The sequence below is a fragment of the Phodopus roborovskii genome, unplaced genomic scaffold (assembly GCF_943737965.1).
Source record: "Phodopus roborovskii unplaced genomic scaffold, PHOROB, whole genome shotgun sequence".
NCBI classification, from domain to species: domain Eukaryota; kingdom Metazoa; phylum Chordata; class Mammalia; order Rodentia; family Cricetidae; genus Phodopus; species Phodopus roborovskii.
In genome coordinates this window covers 15,015,023-15,037,238 of record NW_026126409.1, presented here as the reverse complement: position 1 = coordinate 15,037,238, position 22,216 = coordinate 15,015,023, and the positions used below count along the sequence as shown (strand labels likewise).

The following is a 22,216-nucleotide window of genomic DNA, read 5'->3' as shown; positions in this document are numbered from 1 at the left end:
CTAAAACTCTAGATCAAAGATTTTCAACCTGTGTGTCACAATCCCTTTGGGGGGTCAAATGGTCCTTTCACAGAGATAGCATATCAGATCTCCTGCATGTCAGATATTTCCATTACAATTCACAAAACAGCAAAATTGCAGTTATGAAGTAGTGATAAAAAATAATTTTATGGTTGGGGGTCACCACACCATGAAGAACTGTATTAAAGGGACTCACATTAGCAAAGTGGAGAACCACTGATCTAGATCCAGGGAATTCTCATATCCTTTTCCGGACTGCTTAGGCACCCCACACACATGCACACTCACACGTATACATCCACACACATGTACACACAATAGATCTTTTTAAAAAATATATTAAAAAATTGAAATAGACCTCACATCTCCCTGGCCACCCCAGCAGATTCTGCAGATAGTAAGTGGGCTCTTCTGTCCATCCCTTCTTGTGCAGCTAGGAGGGTGAGGCTCTAGACACAACAGCATCCATCCTGTTTTGGACTCAAATCTTATCTTTAAGTCATTCCAGACTATTTTTCCAGAATTAGTTAAAACAAAATTTTTTGAGAAGTCCATAAATAACCATTCTCTAAGAAGCCCATATTTAGAAGTAGTCTGTGTTAGCTCCAACGTATCTAGAAATAGCTCATTCACCTTGGAAGACTCTTCCCACCACAGTAGGTAAAGTTAAATAAATGCCAGTGAATAAAGTGTCTTCATAGATTGAAAGTTGAGGGATGAGTGTTTTAGAAGCAGTGAACATTGAAAAGAGAGTCATTTTTTTTCTATTGTAGTCAACTTGAAAGCCAAAGCCTTTCTTGCATTCACTGTTCCACTTAAATTTGCCCTTTAAGTATTAATAGTACATAACACATCTGGAACTTTTTCACTTAGGTCTCCACTACCGATATTTTTCTTCATTATGAAATGTAATTATTTTAAGTGTCCTATATAGATTTGCCAATGAAAAGCTAGATGATTTCCTGGAATCACCCTTGAAGAATACTTCTATGAAAACAAGATTAGTCACCGTGATATATCTAATATACAGTATCTCAAATATAGTGATGCTAAGTCAATGAAAACTTGGTTTGCTATGTATTTGAAGTAAGGAAGCACTCACGGTTTTTAACTAAACTGATTTGTGAGCCAGAATAAAGCAAAACAAAAGCTCAAGTCAATAAATTAAAAGCCAGGCCATATTTCTTTCCCATCTCATCCTGATCCATTACTGAGACAATTGACTTCAGCTCTGCCTGAGGGTTGCCCCTTGGGCTAATTTCTGACCTGCAGATGAAGAGCTAGCCATTGTTAATAAATTTAATGTTTCAAAGTCAGGATGGCTCCAGAATCTATTCATGCCATTCTACTGAGTTGTGCAAAAATTTCATGATAGTAGTGAAGTTCTGTGTGGTTCCCTAAATGTCCTGGAAACTAGTGGTCACAGCACTGGAAAAGAGGCTTCTGGGAAAGACTGAGCCCATGGGAAGTTGTCCAGTTCTGGGAAGAGTCCTCATTGCAGGCTGCAAAGGCTTCCCAAACACGTGCCTGGAAGGTGTCTGCAAAGAGGGTAGAAGGCAGCTTAAAATTTCTCTTCTTACTTCCATGGGGTCAGAATAACATAATTGCCATAAATTAGAAGATTGTCTGTTTTTCAAACATATAGATGTAACTAGAGCTGATTGGCAGTTGGTGCCTTGGATATAGACCAGCCTTGAGTCATGCTTCTTCTTTTTTTTTTTTGTTACGCTGATATATGCCTCTGTACTAAGTACCACGACCCTTATTCGTTGTTCTTGTATGCTGTCACTTGTTTCTGATAATAGCTTAGTTGAGTGTGACCTCACTGTTAGACACCATCTCTGGCAGAATTACCTCATAGTTTGGAGAGACTCATACTACCCTGCCACAAATGAGATCAATGGATCAGTGTCAAAACCGACAAATGTAAATTGTATACCCTATGGTATGTAATGTATTTTGAAATGTGTATGCATTAGCATGACTGACATCATGTGGGTGTAATTTTTAGGATGTTTAAAAACTGTGTCAGTGATTTCCAAGTAATAATATGTCATGAAGTTTGTGTCTCAGCTCACTATCCCACCAAGCTTATGTCCCTCCTAATGGAACTTTTTTTTTTTTTTTTTTTTTTTTTTTTTTGTCATAGGGACAGTATTTCCAGGAGCTGGTTCTCTCACTGATGACCAGATTATTCTCTGTGTGACTTCTAGTCTGTAACTTTGCAAGTATAAGTAGGGTATCAGTGTTTCTTCTATTCCTGAGCAAAGTGGCCACACGATTTATCCACAGTGTGTTGCAAATAGCAGGAGGTCCCTCCAGTTTCCATTCTGTGTATACACAACACTTTATTTGTCCATATTTGTGTGCTGTTGTTCAGTTGGTTCTCTATCTTGCTTGTGATTTCCAGAGTAGAAAATGGACATATTACTCTGATACCAATTTCTACTCCTGTGATTTATATGGCCAGCTAGGATGCTGGGGCATGTGATAGTTCTTTCTTAATTCCCTGAAGACTCCCGGTGTCATTTTCCATGGGGGTTGTGGTAATTTATATTCCTGCCAATAGAGCAGAAAAAGGGGTCCCCCTTTTTCTGCACCCTCACCAATCTCTACATCTTATCATCTTACTACAGCTATGCTATGGCATGACTCAACATTTTTTATGGTTCTTTAAATATATTTTATTCATTATTTGAGGATTTATTGTAATAATTATGATCATGTTCACCCATACTTATCCACTAGTTCCTTATCCTAAATTTACTCTCTCTACTTAACCACCACTCCCAATTTCATATCCCACTGGGTCCAAGTTGGGATACATACATACATACATACATACATACATACATACATACATACATGGGTTTGGAGATGTCCCTGGGTACATGATTGACTTACTAAGTGACACACTCTTAAGGGAAACTCTCTTTCAACTAGAATCTATGAACTAGCTCCTGAGTTAGGAGTGAGAACTTATGAACTTCCTCTATGATGGAATTCTTACTGGCTTCATCTTGTACAGGTCTTGTTCATGAGTTTGCAGGTCTTGTTCATAAGTGCAGCTGTCCTATCATGACCTGAAGACACTGTTTTGCTCCTGTCCTCCCTGATAGCTAGATCTTCCAATTTTTCCATCCCCTCATCTGTGATGGCACGCATAGGAAGTTTATAAAATAGTAGGCTTCCATATGACCTTTTCAAACATCCTAGATATTCATTCTCCCTCTTCCATCCTTTCCTCTTGCCCACATGCCTATTCTATCCCTATCCTCATATAAATCTCCTGCTCCATTATTCCATGTCTTTATATCACTTGTTTTCTATGATTCGCTCTCTTTAAGATCTTTCTTCCCACTTCCCACCACAGGGATGCCAATTTGAACATACAAAGTTAAAGATTTGATGCTACAACCCACTTATGAGTGATAAAATAGCAATGTTTGTCCTTTTGGATCTGGATTACCTCCATAAGTATCTTTTCTGATTCTATCATTTGCATACAAATTTCATGATTTCATTTTCCTTAGTGGCTGAATAGCATTCCACTGTATAAACATCACACTTCATCACTCATTCATCATTGATGGATGTCTAGGCTGTCTCCAAATCCTGGCTATTATGAACAGAGAAATGATGAACATGGCTGAGCCTGTGACTCTCTAGTAAGATGCAGCCTCTTGGGTAGATGCCCAGGAGAAGCCATTTAACCCTGAAGTCTGTGTGCATGCACCTCCTTTTTTATTTAGATTTGCATTTCCTTGAGGGCAAAAAAAGGATGGTAGATTTCGTATGTCTGCTGGCCATTGGCATGGCTGCTTTTAAAACTGTCTATTTCACCATCTCACTCACTTTTTTATTTAAATTTGAAACAAGCTTGTTTTACATGTCAATCCCAGTTTCTGCACCCTCCTGTCCTCCCCTGTTGCCCCCACCAACCCCATTTCACCTGCTTTTAAATCTGACATTTGTTTCTTCTCACTATGAGCTATCTGTGTTCTAAGTATGTGTGTCTCCATGTTTTCTCCCTTTAGTAGTCTGTCTCTTTACTCTGCAGATGTTTCCTTTTTCTATACTGAAAGCTTGGAGTTTGGAAACTCGTTTGTCTATTTTGTCAGTACTTTGGGAAGTTCAAGTTCTAGCTTGTTTTCAATAACTAAAGGAGAAGCAGAGGCTCTGACAGTCAAATTAGCTTCTAATATGATTGCAGTGTAGCAGGTGGCAGGCAGATGTATGAACCCTACCTTTCCTCCTCCTTGTCTCCCACCTTTGAAACAGCATGCTAGAAATTAGCCTCTCACATTAAGACCATAGAGTGTTTGTCAGTCTCTTATTTCCTTTTCCATCTCTGCTACTTCAGCTCTAATCATTGCCATTTTGGTTCCTTCACATTCATTTATTTCTAATGTTTACTTATTGTTCTTTTCTCCCTAGACATTCCATTATCTACTTGAGTTTGTGTTTATTTCTGCACATCTGATTCCTAGAGAATGACATGGTAAATGTTCCATGCAAATGTTCAGAAAAATTGATAAAAATACAGAAAGTCAAGTAAAGTCAGGTAGATAGGAAAGAAACTATAGATGGGGGCAAATATGTAATGTTGATTTTAAAATAAAATTGGTAGATTTACATCATCCATTCACTGTAGTTCACATGTTTAAACAAAGACTGATCACTGGGGATTATGGGGGAATGTCTACAAATTATAGCTGTCTTTGATGACAGTTGTATTGACAATGAGACAGAGTTGTGTGTGGTTTCAACACCTTTCCTTAAGAAAATCTCCATATTTTATATCTATAGCATTTCTTTTTCGTTCTTAAAATCTTTACTGTAGAAGTCCAGTTTTTTTTTTTTTTTGGCATGAGGTATAAAGATGGCTGGTTTATTTATTTATTTATTTATTTATTTATTTATTTATTTATTTTTGCGTACTGCATATTCATTTTTAAGAAGCTGGGACTTTCCTTCATAAAGGGAAAGTATTTAGCTTCATTAACCTAAGATTTTCCCAACTGGATTGGCTCAAAGTTAATGACTTTTCAACACATTCATGGTACCCAGAAAGGGTATCATGCAGGTGTGAGCTGATTGATCATGTAGCTTGAGAAATCCCAATCCCAACATCCCCTGTGAGGTGTCTCTGTTCACCTGTTGCTTCCTTGTGTTTTATTGATTACCAACTCCATGAATCTGTGTGGATGTCTGTTATCTCTTCCCCAGAGAGTCCTTGTTCTCACTCATGTTTCCTCAGCATCCATCCAGGTAGAATTGCTTTCTGTAAGAATTGATCTGTCCACTTAGTGCAGATGGTGGGCAGAGAAGAGTCCTTCACTCTCAGACTGATGCTTGCCACCAACTCACACTGCCTCTTGTACCTGTCAGACTCCCACCCTGGGTCAGTGTCCTGGTGCTGTTTCCCATACACAGTCTTTCATCTCACTCTAGGCTAAGTGTATTGCTGAGATTCCCTGAGATAAATGCTTCTGCAAGAGGTATTTCTCAAGTATAATGCCAGTACATTCTAGGGCATATGGTAAATGTTGGCGGGAGGAATATAAACCCTTTGTAGAGATAAATTCTTAACTTGGACTCCTTCAGTCCTCCTTCAGTCCTTGCTTTCACAAAACATTTATTCACATAAGACAAGGCCCAGCTTTGCTTTATTTTCAGGGTACAAAATTCTCTTACATACATATTCTTATGCAAGCCACAGTATTCTATAATGTCACAGAGTACTGTTTCTCTTTCAAAGGACCCAGGGTCAGTTCTGAGCACACATCAGCTTACAACCACCTGTAATTTGCAGCTCCAGTGAACCCAGCTTTTTCTTCTGAACTTTAAGGGAACTGCATATGCTGTAACCCTTAAAGATCACAGGTGGCCTCTAGTCATAATCTTTACAGACATTAAGCTTAACTTTGTCTGTGTAGCAAGTTCACAGGTACCCTGGGCTACCTGAGACTGACTCACTCTGAAACCATAACTACCAAAACCCAAGATATAATCTCTTATGGATTGCTGCATGTGTCCCTTTGTTTGTTTATACTGGATGACAACTGTAAAGTCAAGTCATTTTGTTGATGTTTTCCTTTGTTGGTAATCTGTACTTTTTTTTTCTTTTTTTTTTTTTTTTTGGCTTGGTGCTGTCTAGGGTTGGTGCAAGTGTGCAGTTCTCCTGTGAAGATAATTATGTGCTTCAAGGAGCCAAGGGCATCACCTGCCAGAGAGTCACTGAGACCCTTGCTGCATGGAGTGACCACCGGCCCATCTGCAGAGGTAAGGTACCCAGTAAGGTGACCTAGACTCTCCCTGGGACAGGATGTCCTCCTGAACACAGGTTGAAATTTGAATGGGAAGCATGGTCTGTAGCCAGGGAAGGCTTTGGTAACATGTGCCTCCATGATGATGCTGTGTGTCTAAAGAAAGGTCCTCAGAGTTTGTTAGAAGGAAAATCCTCTGAGGCCACTAAAGTTTCCACTGTAGGACAGCTCAGTGCAAAGCAAAGATGATACTTTTGAGTTCACACACACACACACACACACACACACACACACACACACACACAAAAGCACAGATACATACACAAACACACACCATAATTTGGTAACCCTCTTCATATGTGACTAGTTTGTCTGCACATGAGAACATGTTACAAGCCTTAAAGACCTAGCACTTTGGTGGCAGTGACTTTGGATTTTGGGTGTGGATGAAATAAATGATGAAAAGAATTTGTCAGCATGGGCTCTGATCTTCATCTTTCAAATATATTTTACATTTATTCATTCATGTGTACATGTGTATAGATGTGTGTGAGCCAACAAACCTGCCATGGTACCTGTGGACTCTGGGATAACATTCAGGAGGTGGTAATCTCCTTCCAACATCCTAGTGGTACTTAGGTCTTTAGTGTGATAACTGCCAAGGTATCTAACCAGCTCATAGTATTCTGCTTTATCATAACTCTGATGTGATTTACCAAAGAAAATATTCAACATCATTTCCAACTTTCTTCAATGAATATAAATTAAATTAGACAGAAATAAAATATGAATGTCTCTCTTTTATGAGATACATGAATCCTGCCTCAAGTTTGAAAATCACATAATATCCAACAGAAAATTGACTTAACTGTTTTTACAAGGAAAAAAATTTTAAAATTCAAAGAAAACTATATTTGGAATTATATCTTTTTTTGCATCTATCTCATAATGACCTGCACAAACTGATATTTTTAAGAAAAGCACTAACTGAACCAAGGGAAGTTTTGTGTGTAACATCTCCTCCTCCCATGTAGACATTTATTTAGTTAGTTTTGTACATTTGTGTACACAGGTATGTTCACCCATGCATGCATGTGTGGAGGCCAGAGGTCATTGTTGAATGGCTTTCTAAATTGTTCCTCACCTTAACTTTTACAATGGTGTCTCTTAGAGCCCCCCTTCCACCATGCCCTGGGATGAGTTTGTCTCTATCCCTCAGTGCTGGGTTCTAGACATGCCAGGCCTGACTTTCTTGTATGCTGGGAGACCTCCAGCCTTGCTGAAGAAGACTTAACACCAAGCCACCTTCTCGGTCCCTGATCCTTGTAGCCTTTTTAAAGGATTGCCATACTATATGTAGTTATATTTTTAATATTTTTCCATAATACCTGCATTGCTGGGTAGTCACATGAACAATGTACAAGGGGCCCTGTCTTGAATAATGTCTGACTGTCTTCAGGAGAAGCCTGTCTAACTTTATTTCTGATGTACTTCATGGCCTTTTGATTCTGGTTTGGAAGAGAACCATGTTGAGGAATTTAGTCCATTGTTTTGTTTGGGTTTCTGCTATATATTTCAGTTAGATACACCTTGATTGTCCATGATGTGTCCATGATTCCTGCTAGATAATGTTCTTTTCTAACTGGAGCTAGTTTGTAGGGTAATTTTCTCATAGAGGATGTAGTTTGCTGGCATTTGTTCCAGCAGACAAGAAAATCTTCAATACTTTTAAGATAATCTCTTCTTGTTAAAAATGGAGAAAAAATGAAATTATACTTTTCTTGGACTATTTTAATGTAAATTTCTATGAACAACTGTTGTGAGCACAGTTGAAAACCCATTTAATATTTTAAGTAAATAGATAGTCTAGATATTAAAGTTCCTTCAGGTTAAACTACACATTGAATCTTCTTTTAAGTTAATTCATGTTCTGAAACCAGTCTTAATTCTTTACTATGCATTTCCTGCATCTAATTAATTGCACCTATTTATATATTCTAATATGTAATTAACATAGCATTGTACCCTCTGGCAGAGCATTGGGATGTTTCTATACCCAGCTTTGTGAGTGACTGACATTCACACCAGAGTTAGAATGTTGGCTTACCTAAAAATATATTTTCCTCCCTCAGCATCCTCTGTCCTGGCATCAGAGGCATGAGATAGATGTCCTGTCATTCCCATTACACCCTGGAAATACTCAGCACAGTGTCATATTTACTGTGTGTATTATCTACCAGAACTTCCAAAGTAAAGCTGAGTGACTGTTGAGCATCCCATCCCTTGCTCTCCCCTGTCCTGCCTTGACCTCCCTTCCCCTCCTGTCTCTTGCCCTGCCCTCCCATCCCCACTCCTCCCCTCCCAGTCCCCACTCTGCCCTGACTCTAGAAATTGCTATTCTTCCCTCTGGAGATGAGGTCAGCTCTTTGTAGATTCAGGTGTAAATAGAAACACCTCTAGTCCCTGTGCTTCTCTGCCTGATGTGTTTCCCAGTCTCCTCCAGCTCCATCCAGAGAAGGAGAAGAATCCTTCTGCCTTGGCTTTTGCTGAGAGGATGGCCAGTAGTGTTCGTAAACTCATCTGGAGCCTCTGGAGAGGGTGAGGCATCCTCTGAGACAATTCCTCAGCCCAGTGTGTTGACCCATTCAGTGGCTGAGTGTTCAGACTTTATGGGGCCATGAGGTTGGCTCAGCTTGTGTTTTGTGGGATAACTTGTAGATGGGGCCATGTGGTCACACTCATACTGTTCTCCTTCTGATTACTCCTGTAGATTTTCTAGATGTGAAATGCTCTTCTCCCCCACCCCACATTTTATTATAAGCAGTGAAAAGAATGATATACTAACTTCCCATATAGCTGGCACACCTCAGCTAGATATCCAAGTTTGTCAATTAACTTCTGCTTCCTAAACTGGACACGGTGGCCCTTTAAGTTTATCACTTGAGGGGCTGGGGATTCCTGATCTGAAATCCCAGGATAGTGTGGGCTACATGGCAAGCCCCTGCTTCGTGCATGGTGCCCCTGTTTCTGAGTTCTGTAGAATCCTTCAAGCACTTATTTCTCCCAGTTCAAGGCCACTGAGTTTTTCTTCACTTGGCTTCTTAATTTCTTGATGTCCCCGCCCCCAAACCCATTATAAATCTGTCTTCTAGTGTTTAATGGCAGCACCTCAGGCCACACAGCAGACTCTGAGTGGCTGCACATAATGTCAGGAGGATGGAGAGGTGTCTGTGGGTTTAGTTCCTGGTACTGACTGGCCCGCAGAGCTACTGACTTGGCTACCTAAGTCTAACACCTGAAGGTTGTGTGGTCACAAAGCACAGTCTCAGCCAGTCACCTATTCTCCACAGACAGAAGTGTTGTTTTAACTTCTTAGAAAGACTTGTAAACAACTATCCAGATAGGGCACCAGCCACAGACCAAGGAAATGCCTGAGCCCAAGGCTAGCTGGTTGAAGCAGAGAATCACTGGTGATGCTTCCAGGAACATGGTGACTCCTACAGATACAGTGAGCATTGAGGCCTACCAGGAGGAGCAGTCAGAAGTGTTAAATTCAGAAGCATTTTCCCCCTTCACACCATGTTTGGGCAGGTGCGGTAGCTCCTGAGTGATGTAACATCAGCTGATCTCCCCTGTCTAGGGTAGTTCTGAAGAAACTGTAGCTTTTTGCTTCTCACCACAGATAAAATTCACACCACGCACACCATCTTACAAATACTGAACAGTCAGCTCTAACCAGCAAAATGACAGGAGTGAATTTAGCTTTGCATATAATTTTTTTAATATAACACAGTTACTGAAAATATCATCTACACATCAATGTAAAGATTACATTTGCAATGTCTGTATTCTCACCACCATGACTGTCACCGTCCCAGAGGAACACAGTGTGCATTGACAGTGCCAACATGCCTGCTTTCAGAAAGCAGTCTCACTGATCATACTCGGTGGCTAATATGTTGCTCAGTACTGCTTGAGAAGCAGCAAGTCTTACCTCCCCAGTTTCCTTCCCAGCCCTTACGGGCTCCTGATGATGGACTGACTCACCGATGGTAAAGAGCTGAGCAGTGGGCTCTTGTTGGTTTCTATAAAAAAAAAAAAAAAAAGATGATGCTGGGTCTCTAACATGTACATAACAAGTGGGTATAACACTGCTTAAAGTTCCATAGTTCTGAAAATAGATTGTAGAAGCATGTCACAAGGTGTGGGTGAGTTCTCTACTGGGGATGCAATCTACTCAATGCTAACTGTGGGGACATTTAGCCAGCTGTGGATAGTTCCCTACAGAAAATGCAATGTTGCAAGTACATTTTTGCCACAATTACAAATAGTTTGTAGGCAGATAACAACCTGGTAAGGATTCTCCCAGTTCGTCCTTGGATGTTTTGAGAGCCTATAGATTAATCATGTCAGGCACACATTCTAAAGCCAGCTTTCAGTCAACAGAGGAATGAGTGCTCTGAGCATTGAGACCAAGAGAAACATAAGGATATTTAAGGTCATAGATCAAGCAAGTCTTGGTCCTCAAGGTTCCCAGCTTCATGAGGAGTCTCTAACTATGAGGTTATTATCCAGCTTTCTCCCCTTAGGGAGTGTCTGATTGAAACTGTTGATAATACACAGTGAGTCAGAAGTGACCCTGGGTCTAGAAGCTGGTGTGGTTTGCCAAAGCTTACATTATCTAATTAGCCTGGAGGCCTGGGGAACATTACCTTTCCCTTCAGTTACCAAACAAATGAATGTTGTCACAGCTCAGTAATTACACAAGGGATTCCATATTCCATTTGAAATTATGCATACTTCATTTAGAGATATGAAAACAGCTATTATGATTTTTTTTCCACGGGGTAAAACATTACGAGCTGTTTAAAACTGCATAAGCATCCTTAACTGGTAGTAGAAAAATAAGCAAACAAAAAAAGGTAAGAAGATGGTATCGTTTTATTTAAGTCAAAAGTTCAAGCTGGTGTTTCATCTCTTGAGGCTTAGTGGAGATGGATGTGGAGAGCGTCTTCTACTGCTGGCCTGCCTTCCCTGGATGGAGGAGGGCTTGAGTGACTCCATGAGTTGAAAGGGCACTTAAGAAAAGTGAAGTGTTATTTTCAGTTGTAACCCTAGTTACACAAGAGTTAATTGGAGGCAGCCAGGGTCACAGAATAAAGTTATTATTACCTCAGGATTCCAGGTGAGGTTAACTAGAATTATCCTTAACGTATTAACTTGTCATGTTCTGAGGCTGTTATGCATTATTCTTTGTACCTATGTTTTATACCCATGCAAAAATGACCTTTTAAATGGTAATGAAAAGATTATTTACACCAGAGAGAAGCTTCATACTATTGGATCACAGGTCTAGCATCAATGTTAGGGTTATATTTTACGAGGTGGTTATTTGTTCAGGCAGCTATTGTGTCAGAAAATTAAAGGAACACACACAGAGCTTCCTTGGTTGTATTGAATTAGGGGAAGTACCTGTGACCGCAAATTCTTGAACTTTATAACTGAAGGGGCATCGGAGAAAACTCTATTTTTCTCGATATTGCTTTGTCAAAGAGTTTCTGGAAGTGATGGGTTCAGATTGTATACCACTTGTCTATCCTATTGACTAACAATAGCCTGGAATTCCAGAGTTGGTGCTAACCCCATCTGTGAGACATAGTATGTCCATCTGAGCTGCTTGGCCATGCTTTTCCCCACTACACCTCTTAGACCTTTGTCAGATACCAGTGCATCTGAAATCCCTCTGTTACCCACCCTCTTCCATCACCACCAGCCCTTCTACTCTGGGGACCCCCTCCCTGAATCCCTCATTTCCTGACAGCATTATATATCTGAGTGTTTGTTGGCTTATTTTTCCCCCATGCATTCCAATCCTATTTATCTCCTGGTCCCCTTGCATCTGCCCTCTGCTCTTGCCAGCTCCCTCCTAACCCCCAAGTTTAAAAGCAAACCCCAAACCTGTTTGTTTCTTGCCTCATGCAAAGAAGTAATTGCTCCTTCTGCTGCACCCTCAGTGTAAGAAGTCAGCAATCATCGGCCATACATACCATAATATGCCAAAGCCATGTGAGAGAAAAACCTGGTGTCCTTCAGTTCAATCCTCAAATGACCCTTGGGTAGAATAATGCTCCCTATGGAATTTAAACACAGTAAGAGGCTTAAGACAAAACAGCTAAAGATGCAGCACCCAGTAACTGATTGAGGCAGGCCTGGACCCCAGGTGAAATATCAAGGGGACCAAAAGACCTTAACCCTTGACCCCTGCTCTCTGTCCCTACTTCATCTGATAATCTAGATATTTCAAAATGATTTATTATTTTTAAAAAAACTTAAATATAATGTTTGTTATATATCATAATATATGTAAATTATGTATGTATCATATGTACAGCATGTTAGTTAAATATATAATATACAATCTAGTGATTTGTTTCAAGGAGCTTCCTGTGTGATTTCTGGTGTTGTGCTAATTTAATTGTACTTAAATTGAATTTTTCACCCTTTAGCTAATTTGATTAAATAGTTTCTGGAGAACAGAAAAGATTTTGTAGGATCTAAGTAGGTTAATAAATACTATTTATTTTATTATTGATATTATTTTGAAGCATGGTCTCACTCTTAGTCTATATTGTCCTCAAACTCATGGTAGCCCTCCTGCCATATGCTCATAAGTGCTGAAATTTCAGGTGTGAACTACAAAACCCAGCTATTCTTTTTTAAGTGAGTTCATTCATGTAAGGAAAATGTGATATATATATATATATATATATATATATATATATATATATATATGCATGCATGCATGCATGCATGCACACATACACACACACACACACACACACACACACACACACACACATATATGTATGTATTCATTGGCCAGACAGTAAACATCCAATGCTGCCTGTAGAAGCAGGTGGGTTTATATATGAATATAATGTTTTGACTAACCCCTACCCCATTCCTCTCCCATCTAATTCCTACCCAGCAACTTTTCCCTCCTAACTTCATGTGCTCCTTTTGTTAAAACTATGAGTTGAGTCTACTTAGTGCTGCCTGTAAGTGCTTGGATGTAGGACCACTCACTATTAACCGTGAGGACCCTGAAGAGAACTTCTACTCCACCCCCCCCCCCAGCATTCATCAATTACCAACAGCTCCTGAGTTAGGCTGTGACTTCATAAGCTGCATTCTCATCCATGGTTGACTCCACCTTGTTCTGTCTTCTGTTTGCAGTCACAATGTCTGTGAGTTTGTGTGCAGTGGCCCTGCCATGTATAGCAAATAATGTTTCAGTATAGATGTCCACTACTTTTGGCCCTTAAAATTTCTCTACAAGTTCTTCCATGATGCCCTCTTAGCCTTGAGAAAAAAAGGATGTGATAGCCCTATCCCTAGCCTTAACCTTATCTCTAACCCCAATCATAGTCTCTTATGTGGTGTGACTTCACAAATGAGCTATAGTAATGACTGACCTGACAAGAAAAGGCCACTGGTACAACCATTTTCTGGTTGGAATAAAGCTGTCCCACAAGTCAGAATTAATGTCTAGTACCATTAACTTGTACAAGCTATCCTAGCTGGCTGTGTCATAGGACCCAGGGGAGGACCTCCTACCAGTGGACTCAACAGACACCATATTAGGCTGCCCATGGTATCCTTATCTGTATGCCCATAGATCAGTAAATCCCTCAGCCCTCATCAGAGAAGCTTCTTTTTTCTGAGGATGCTGATTAATGCGGAGTTCTATGGTTTGTCAGAGTTAAAAGAAGAGACTATAGAGTCCATTTTTCTTCTTGGACTACTACATTTTCAATGTACCATTTTTATAGATTCTAGTTTTATTTAGATGTGTAAATTATCAGTCACACTTGAGTGTGTGTGCTTAGGAAACTCTCCAAGGCATAACCTTTGTTCTACATTAGGACGCAGTGTCTGTCCAAAGACATTTAACATGTAACTGGACATCAATCTGAATCAGATATTATGTTGTCAGATGTTGACGGGGGCCAGGTCTCTAGACGACTGACAGTAACGCTGAAGTACCATGCATAGGCGCACACATCTGCACATGTTGGTGACAGGAAACACAAAGATTGCCCTCAAAGGTCATAGATCCTACTGCATTATGATTACTTGTGTTGCCTAAAGACTCCATGAACTGTTTGAATGCCTGGTTAGTAAAAAAGGAACTACAAGATCAGAAGTGCCCTTACCTTCAAGGGACACAATAATACTTCACGGTGTCAGTAAGAACAAGCCTGTCTAGCTCTCCCAGATCATAAGAGCTAATCACCCACTTATGGGAAGGAATGAGAAGCTGCAATGACTGAGTGAAAATCAGAGGCCACGGGTAGAGCTTCAGACCTCTGGATTTCTGAGTCAGGATTTATGCTCTTGCATGAATCCCCAGAGCCCCTTCTCTGCTTGGGTTCAGGTACAGTTGGTCAAGTTCCTACCACCCTGCTCCCCACTCCTTTGCTCAATGGGTCCTATGCACACTGCTCCTCCTCGTCTTCAGCAAGGCCTCTCTGGCATTACCTTGACTGTGTGTGGCCAATGGAAGGAGAGTGGCACACACCGATGGTAGCTATTTAATGGCCCTGAATTGCTTTTGCTCCATTGCTGGCTCTTACTCAGTGAAAAACTGTTTTGTTTCCTGTCCCCTCTTCTGGTGCTCTCTTTGCTTCCCTGCCTGGTTTCTCTTCTTAAATAATGAAGTTATTTATTCATCCCCATGGCACTACAGATGGATGTTAGGGCTTCATACGTTCTAAGCAAGGAGTCTATTACTTCTATTACTGCTCTACACATTTAGTCACTCATTAACTTTTTTATTTTTAATTTTTGAGACAGTTAAATCAAAACACAGACTCCCTCATTCCTCAAAAATGAGTGGGATGAATTTCATGAAGTTCTGAAGCAAATTTTTAGTAACTCAGTTGAAGGACCATACTTCACAGGTCACAGATGCACAAAGCAGGCACTGGAGGGTTAGATTCTGTGAACTTTCCTGCTGGGGTAAGTGGGAGCTAATGACTGGAGGATCCCCAATCATAAGTGGAAATATAATGAAGTAGCTTCTGATATCACTAGATATGTCTTCTCAAAGTTTGAAATACTTGGATATCTCCATAGTTATCTTGACTCACAATTAAGTCAATATATATTTGTGATTAGCACTGTGTTTATAAGAGCTGTTAGTTATGAAGTATAGCAAAGTTTAAACACAATATAAAGGCATTATTACTCAAGAGTATTTGTGGTACCTTTCCTTAAAATATTTTAACTAATGCTGTCATTGTCAAAATGCTATAGATAAATTTCACTTTGGACGTTCATCGTCTTTTCCGAAAGCATCCAAAATAGATACATCAGAGTGAAGATTAACATCTAGGATGGGTCAGTGCTTGCAGACAGCTCCTCCACATGACCTGTGGGGCTATTACAGCCCAGCAGGATTAGGAAATACAGTCTCTCGCCCCTTAACAATGTCCTGTATTTCAGCAGAACATGCTGCATTTTAAGTCATTTGTAACATGTTTATGCATGTAGAGTTGACTAATTTTTAGCTAGTCATGTCTGTGGTGGGAAATCAGCAACTTCTAAGTTGTTAGATGTGACTCTGTATCTCATGTCAAGGACTTCATCCTGCGTTCTTGATGCTGAGCATGTACCATCAAATAAACAGATGCCCCAGACTTACAGCCTTAGAAAACGAAAAGCTGTGGAGAAATAATGAGAGAGGAAGAACAACGAGTTCTACAAAGGAGCATTATTTCTTCCAGGAATAGTCCCAGTATAACCATTTTAATATGGGTATAGACTAGAGAGGAGACTTCATATTTCTTCTGGGGTCAGTGGAGACTCCTGAATTCCCCACAACTAGCACTTGCAGGACAGGGACCTGTACTGTCAACCCTTAGAATTGAGTCTCTGAGAAAAACAACTGGACTGAATATGTCATTAGGCAAGGGACACTGGGAAGAGAGAAAATGTGGCTTATGCTCAGATGCTCCACTGGGTAGCCAGGAGTACACTCTGCATGAATGTGTTAGACTAATCCACTGGGTGGACATGTATGCTCTCTGTATGATGCTGTCTAAAGTAATCCACTGAGAGGCCTGATGTAGTCGGATTTTTTTTTGTCATGACTGTCAGCTGTCCAGTAATGACATTGGGGTTTTATTATTAATCATGAAAACTCAGCCTATAGTTTAGGCTTGTCCCAGTAGTTCCTGTAACTTAAATGAACTCATTTCTATTCATCTAAAAGTTGCCAAAGGACTTGTGCCTTTTACTACTCCTCCTGCATGTCTTGCTCTTCCTGTGTCTGGGTTGGGACCTCTCCTTTCTTTTTCCCAGAGCTTGTTTTCCTCAGAAGCTCCACCTAACCTCTTCCTGCCTTGCTAATGGTCATTCAGTTCTTTATTAAAACAATCACAATGACATATTTTTACACAGTATAAAGGACTATTCCATAACATTTCCCCCTTTTTGTCTAAATAAAAAGGAAAGGGATTTAACTCTAGCAGAGTAAAACTGTATATAAAAAGAACAGGTAAAAATTACATTCATCACGTACAGTCCATTTGCATTTGGCAAATTTAGAGAACATACTCCATGATTAATCCTATCTTGGTGACTCCAAAATTTTATACCTAAGTTACCATCATAATGAAGGAAAACTATAACTATGTAGTCTTCAACTCTATCAAAGACCACAGAAGCATATAATATTACCTGAGGAAACAGGAAAGGCAGAGCAAGCAACTTTCACAACTAAGAAATGACAGAGACTTCTGGCTGCCTGGACAGGTACCCCAAGGTTCCTCTGCAATGTTGGGACATCTGTCTTTGGCACAGTTTGGTGTGCTCTCTGCCTGACAATATCTAAGATACTGTCTTTGCATTTACTTCCTCTTAAAAGTAGCCTTTTTTGTTTTGTTTTGTTTTTTTTTCCCCAAGCCCAGTTTGAGTTATTAATACTCACCCAAGAATCCACACTGATATTAGATTTCTGACTTATCCCATTGATTTTGGAAAATAAAACTTTGAGAAAGAAGAGGACAAATGAAATACACTTCTTGTAAACACAAACTATACCATTTTCATTGGCTCATGGTTCCTAGGCTCCAGTTGCATTTCCATTTCAGCTTCAAGATGAAGAAATAGACAATGATGTCTTCTTTGGCTTTTGGAGCCATCATTTCTATTTTCTTTAAGGTTTCAACAACACAATACACTCAAGTTTCTATCTTCATTTTACTATGAGAATTGACATAGTTTTGTGAAATAGAATCCAAGCCTTGAATGAAACTTGGCATTGCAGCCACCATCCTCACTTGAAAGAAATAAGACAAAGCTTAATGGAGATCAAACTGCATTGAAAGTCTTCCTCTGTGAGGTGGGTCCCAAATGCCACTGTATTGAGTTCCTTTATGCATCTCACTGTATCTGGACAGATGGATAGACATGCAGAATTTCTGTGTACAAATGAGCACCCAGGAAACAGGGTTCTGTACCACAGTGGCATTTGAAATCGACTGGTTTGATATTATCTTTCCACGGCATTTTGACTACGAGTGACAATGTTATTGCAAATGTCCTCTAACATGGTACCCTGATACACATTTTAAGTATCAGGTAATGTTCCTGAAGGCTGAGCAAAAGACACTTGCCAACTTTATAGACGTGGCTCAGTAGATCAAAAGCACTTAGTACTCTTGAGAGTACCATGTTCAGTTTCCAACATTCACAACAGCCAGCTCATAACTGCCTGTAATTCCTGTTATCAGGGATCTGATACCCTCTTCTGGGCTTCCCAAGCACTTTCTCCCCTGAAATCACATGTTCACTCCCTCACACAGACATGCACATACAAATAAATTAAAAAATAATTTATTTTTTAAGAATATAGTTAATCTTAGAATATAGTTAGGGATTATGCTGGTTCAGTGTTATGTATTTAGGAACACACATGCACATGCACACAAACTCACATTTATGTAACAATTAAATAAAAATAGTCCATGGATTTGAAAGTGTTTGGGGGAGGTGTGTGTGGTAGGGTTTGGAAGGAGGAAAGGGAAGGGGGAAATAATGTAATTTGCTTTTTTTTTTTTTTTTAATAAAAAGTCATGTTTTTCTCTCATGTGGTGAAGAATCTAGATTTAAATGTAAATGTGTGTTTATACATACACAGGACAATAATGTAGAACCAGGACAGTGTGGGGAGAGGGGGAATAGGAAAAATGCTATATCTTTGCTTTCATGTGTGGATCCTGTGTTAAAGAACACACTTCCACACAGAAGCAGATGGGATGTGTGAGAGGATGAAGGGGACCAGTGGGGAGCAGAGAGGGACAAATATGAGCAATTACACACATATATGAAAATGTCAGATTGACACCCATTACTTTGTATGCTATCTAAAAATGGAATCTCACAAAAAGCGTTACACATGGTGTCCCTTGCACGCTGCTGAGTAAATTGCATTGTTTCCATCTGTTTCCAGCCAGGACATGTGGATCAAACCTGCGTGGGCCAAGTGGTATCATCACCTCCCCTAACTACCCTGTGCAGTATGAAGACAATGCTCATTGCGTGTGGGTCATCACAACCACTGATCCAGACAAGGTAAGACTTCTCCACCCATGCAGGTGCTATAAGCAGCTGTCTCTGGTTAGCAGACCGCTTGTCTGACCGTTGCTAGTGTCTACACGCTCTCACCATATCCATAGAAGACAGCTAGGACTCAGTGCTTCCCCTCTGGCAGGCTAGGAGGGGAGGCCATTCCTGCCACTTGGTACCCTGTGCTACCACATTGCTAGGCATCTTGGCCACATCAGTCCTTACTGCTCAGTCAACCCTTTCCTCTAGCCTGAATCTGCACAGTGCCCTTTGCTAGAAGTCCCTCTGTTGGATAGAGCCACAATATTGAAACTCCAGCATTGTTGTGCAAACAAGGCTGTTATTTTTCCCTCCTCGGAAAGATAACAAGGCTCGTCCCTTCCCCAGTGTCTTGTGATAAAACATCAAGTAAAATGATTCCCATATCCCATATCCTGAAACTGTGTGCATTCTCAGAAAGCTCAGCACATGTCCTCTGCGATGCTATGGTCACACCTTACTCCACAAGTGTGGGGAAGGTACTCCCAACTGTTTCATTTGCTATGAAATGAATTGTCTTCAGTGAACTCTTAAGTTCAACCAAATGCAGGACAGACTACCAGGGTGGGATGTCTTCATGTCACTAAGAAACTGACAACAAACTATTCTGACACAGATTTCATGTTATGTGAAATAAACACTGTTAAAGAAACAGCTTTCTGGAAATGTAAATTTACTGAGCCTTGTATGCCAGCTTCTGAGTGGTCCTGACATTTTGTCTCTGCAGCGGCCACCTGTCCACTTCTGTACTCTGAAATCCCCTCATTTTTGTTCAGTCCCCCCCCCCCACTGCTGAGCCACAGCCCCACAGCAGAGAAAGGCTGGTTTATATCTGGTGATGTTCTCACCAGATTCCTTTTGGATCCAGTTTGCTTATATCTGTCTTAACACCTCAGCTATTTATTATTATTAAATATTACTTCTGGAAATGAGTAAAGATGCAGGGTGTTGTGTGGGCTTTCTCTGGAAACATGAAGGAATCACTGACTTGTGGTAACCCACAAAGGCCCCAGGTTTTGCTGTGGAGCCTCTCAGCACACTGGTGTTTTGCAGTTCCCAGGACAGCATCCACACCAAGGCAAATATATGGAATTCCTGTGTGACAGAGCTTAGTCTGTTTCCCAGGGCCTGGCCTCAGCACAGGAGATGTCAGGTCTACCTAGAAGGCACGTGGGCTTTAAAGTAGACCTTCTAAGCCTATGAGACTAAATTGTCAAAGAGAATATAGATATTTTCCTACACTGGGGGCTGGGAAGATTCAATTGTTGCATGAACCTAGTTACCATAGAAGCATCATTTGCTACAAACTATTCAACATAGAAGTGCAAAGTCACCCAGAAAGAACTGAACAAGGAAGGGATCAGCAGGTTGGGTACACCTCACTAAGTGTCTATCAAGCCAAATTTAGTTAAACTAGTGTTAATATATCTACCCTGTTCCTCATCTATATTTGCTTTCCTTGGTTTCCACATTCATGAACTTTTGAAACATTCTGTTTTGTCTCTTTCGAGTTAAGTCATTTGACCTTGGGGGCTTAGCAAAGGTTTGAAAGTCAGATCATAGTGTTTGGGAAAGAAATTGAAAACAATTGTGTTTGCTTGCTTTGTGGTATACTAGATGTAGAATTGAATTAATGGCAAATATATATTACCTCTACTGCCATGCAGTACAAGCAAAAATGCATGTTTATGTCTTCTTTAAAGAGATGCCATTGCAGCCCAAAGTGTCTTAGTATGACATTTATAAAGCATAAAATGTTTTATTTTTGCAATTAAGGAGGTAGGACAACCTCTTTTCTTAGATTTGATTTTGGCAATAATATAACTAAAGGAAATGGATCAATATAAATCAAAAGAATGGGTTGCTTACTGTCTACATATTCCCTGTGGTTCAGCAAAAAGAAATGCATGGAAGATCACACAGAAGCAGAGAGCCACTCATGACAAGGGAGGTGGAATCCCACCTAGCCTGTGGTCTTCCTGCATACTGCTGCATTTGCAACCCTGTCTCCTGCCTCTACTCCTGAACCCCTTTAATCTCACCGGCTTCCCGGTGACTTCCTGGGTGCTAAACCACTGTATGGAAAGAACTCTCAAGGTCCTTTCCATCATACACAGCCTACACTATGTGCATGATGGGTTCCACCATCTCTCAACCATTGAATGACTCAATAAATTCAGCATCCTTGTGTTAGAAAAACATGGAAAAATCTAGTCATAGAAGAACCATGCCTGTAATAAGGATGGTTCGAAGAACACCTGTGGCTATAACCACTTTTTATCACTGCTTCTGGGGCAGTGAGTAGCCTGTAAGAAAGAGTCTGATCTAAAGACAACCAGAATCACAAAAACCTGAGAAACAGCCAACTTAAAGCCTCCCCTGAGGGTCTGTCCATGGAGAAAGAGAAAGTGTACATGCACCATTTGTGTATTTGGACTGGAGAAACAGGCCTCCTTACAGTGGGGAAGAAGCCATATGGGGGAAAAAGGGAGGAGTCTAAAGGCACTCAAGAATGTGCCATACCGTTGTGTTGCCTTACCTGCAGACTCAGAAAGCTGTAGCTCCAGTTGAGAAGAGCAGGGAGGGGAGGCTGAAGGGGAGCAGATCTTGAGTCTCTTGTTCAGTATTCTCTGTCCTCCAGGGCTTTGCCATACATCTTCCCTCCAGCAGGTGCCATGAGTGATGGGAGAGAGGAAAAATAAAGGATGACATTGAACTTGACTTAAGTGTTTCATTTAGGGTTCTGCACTTGTGTGTATCAGGGAAATCGACTCACTGCTTTCCTTCATGCGTGACCTTACTTGATTTTATGTCTGTGTGATCCTCACTCCTGAGTTTGGGAGCACTTCACTCTTTTCTATGTTATGAAACAGCTAGAAGAACATTGTGTCTCTTCTTCAAAGTCTGATAAAATTCAGCAGCTAATTAATACAGTCATGGGGTTTTCTTTGATTAGAGACTTTTTATTATCACTTTAATCTCATTATCTATTGTTGATCTGTTTGTTTTTGTATCTTCTAGTTTTGATTATGTGATGTCATGTGTGTCTAGGAATTTACCAGTTTCTTCTGAATTTTACAGTTCAATGTAATACAATTTCTCAGAATTTTTCTTAATACTTTTCTGAATTTTAGTGATACCTATTATACTAGAATCATTGAGGCTCTCATTATCTGAGTTTTCTCTTTTGTTGCATTAGGTTGTCTAAATGTTTGTCAACTTTCTTTATTTTTTAAAAGAGCAACTCTTTGTTC

General features: G+C 40.2%; 1 protein-coding gene across 1 annotated transcript in view; it reads left to right on the top strand.

The window, feature by feature from the left end:
- The window catches only part of Csmd1 (CUB and Sushi multiple domains 1), a 1,460,794-nt gene that overhangs the window by 1,043,466 nt on the left and 395,112 nt on the right, over nucleotides 1-22,216 (top strand). The window contains exons 9-10 of the mRNA XM_051182080.1: nucleotides 6,182-6,306; nucleotides 18,808-18,929. Coding sequence (XP_051038037.1) covers nucleotides 6,182-6,306; nucleotides 18,808-18,929 — 247 coding nt within the window. The remainder of the gene's footprint in view (nucleotides 1-6,181; nucleotides 6,307-18,807; nucleotides 18,930-22,216) is intronic.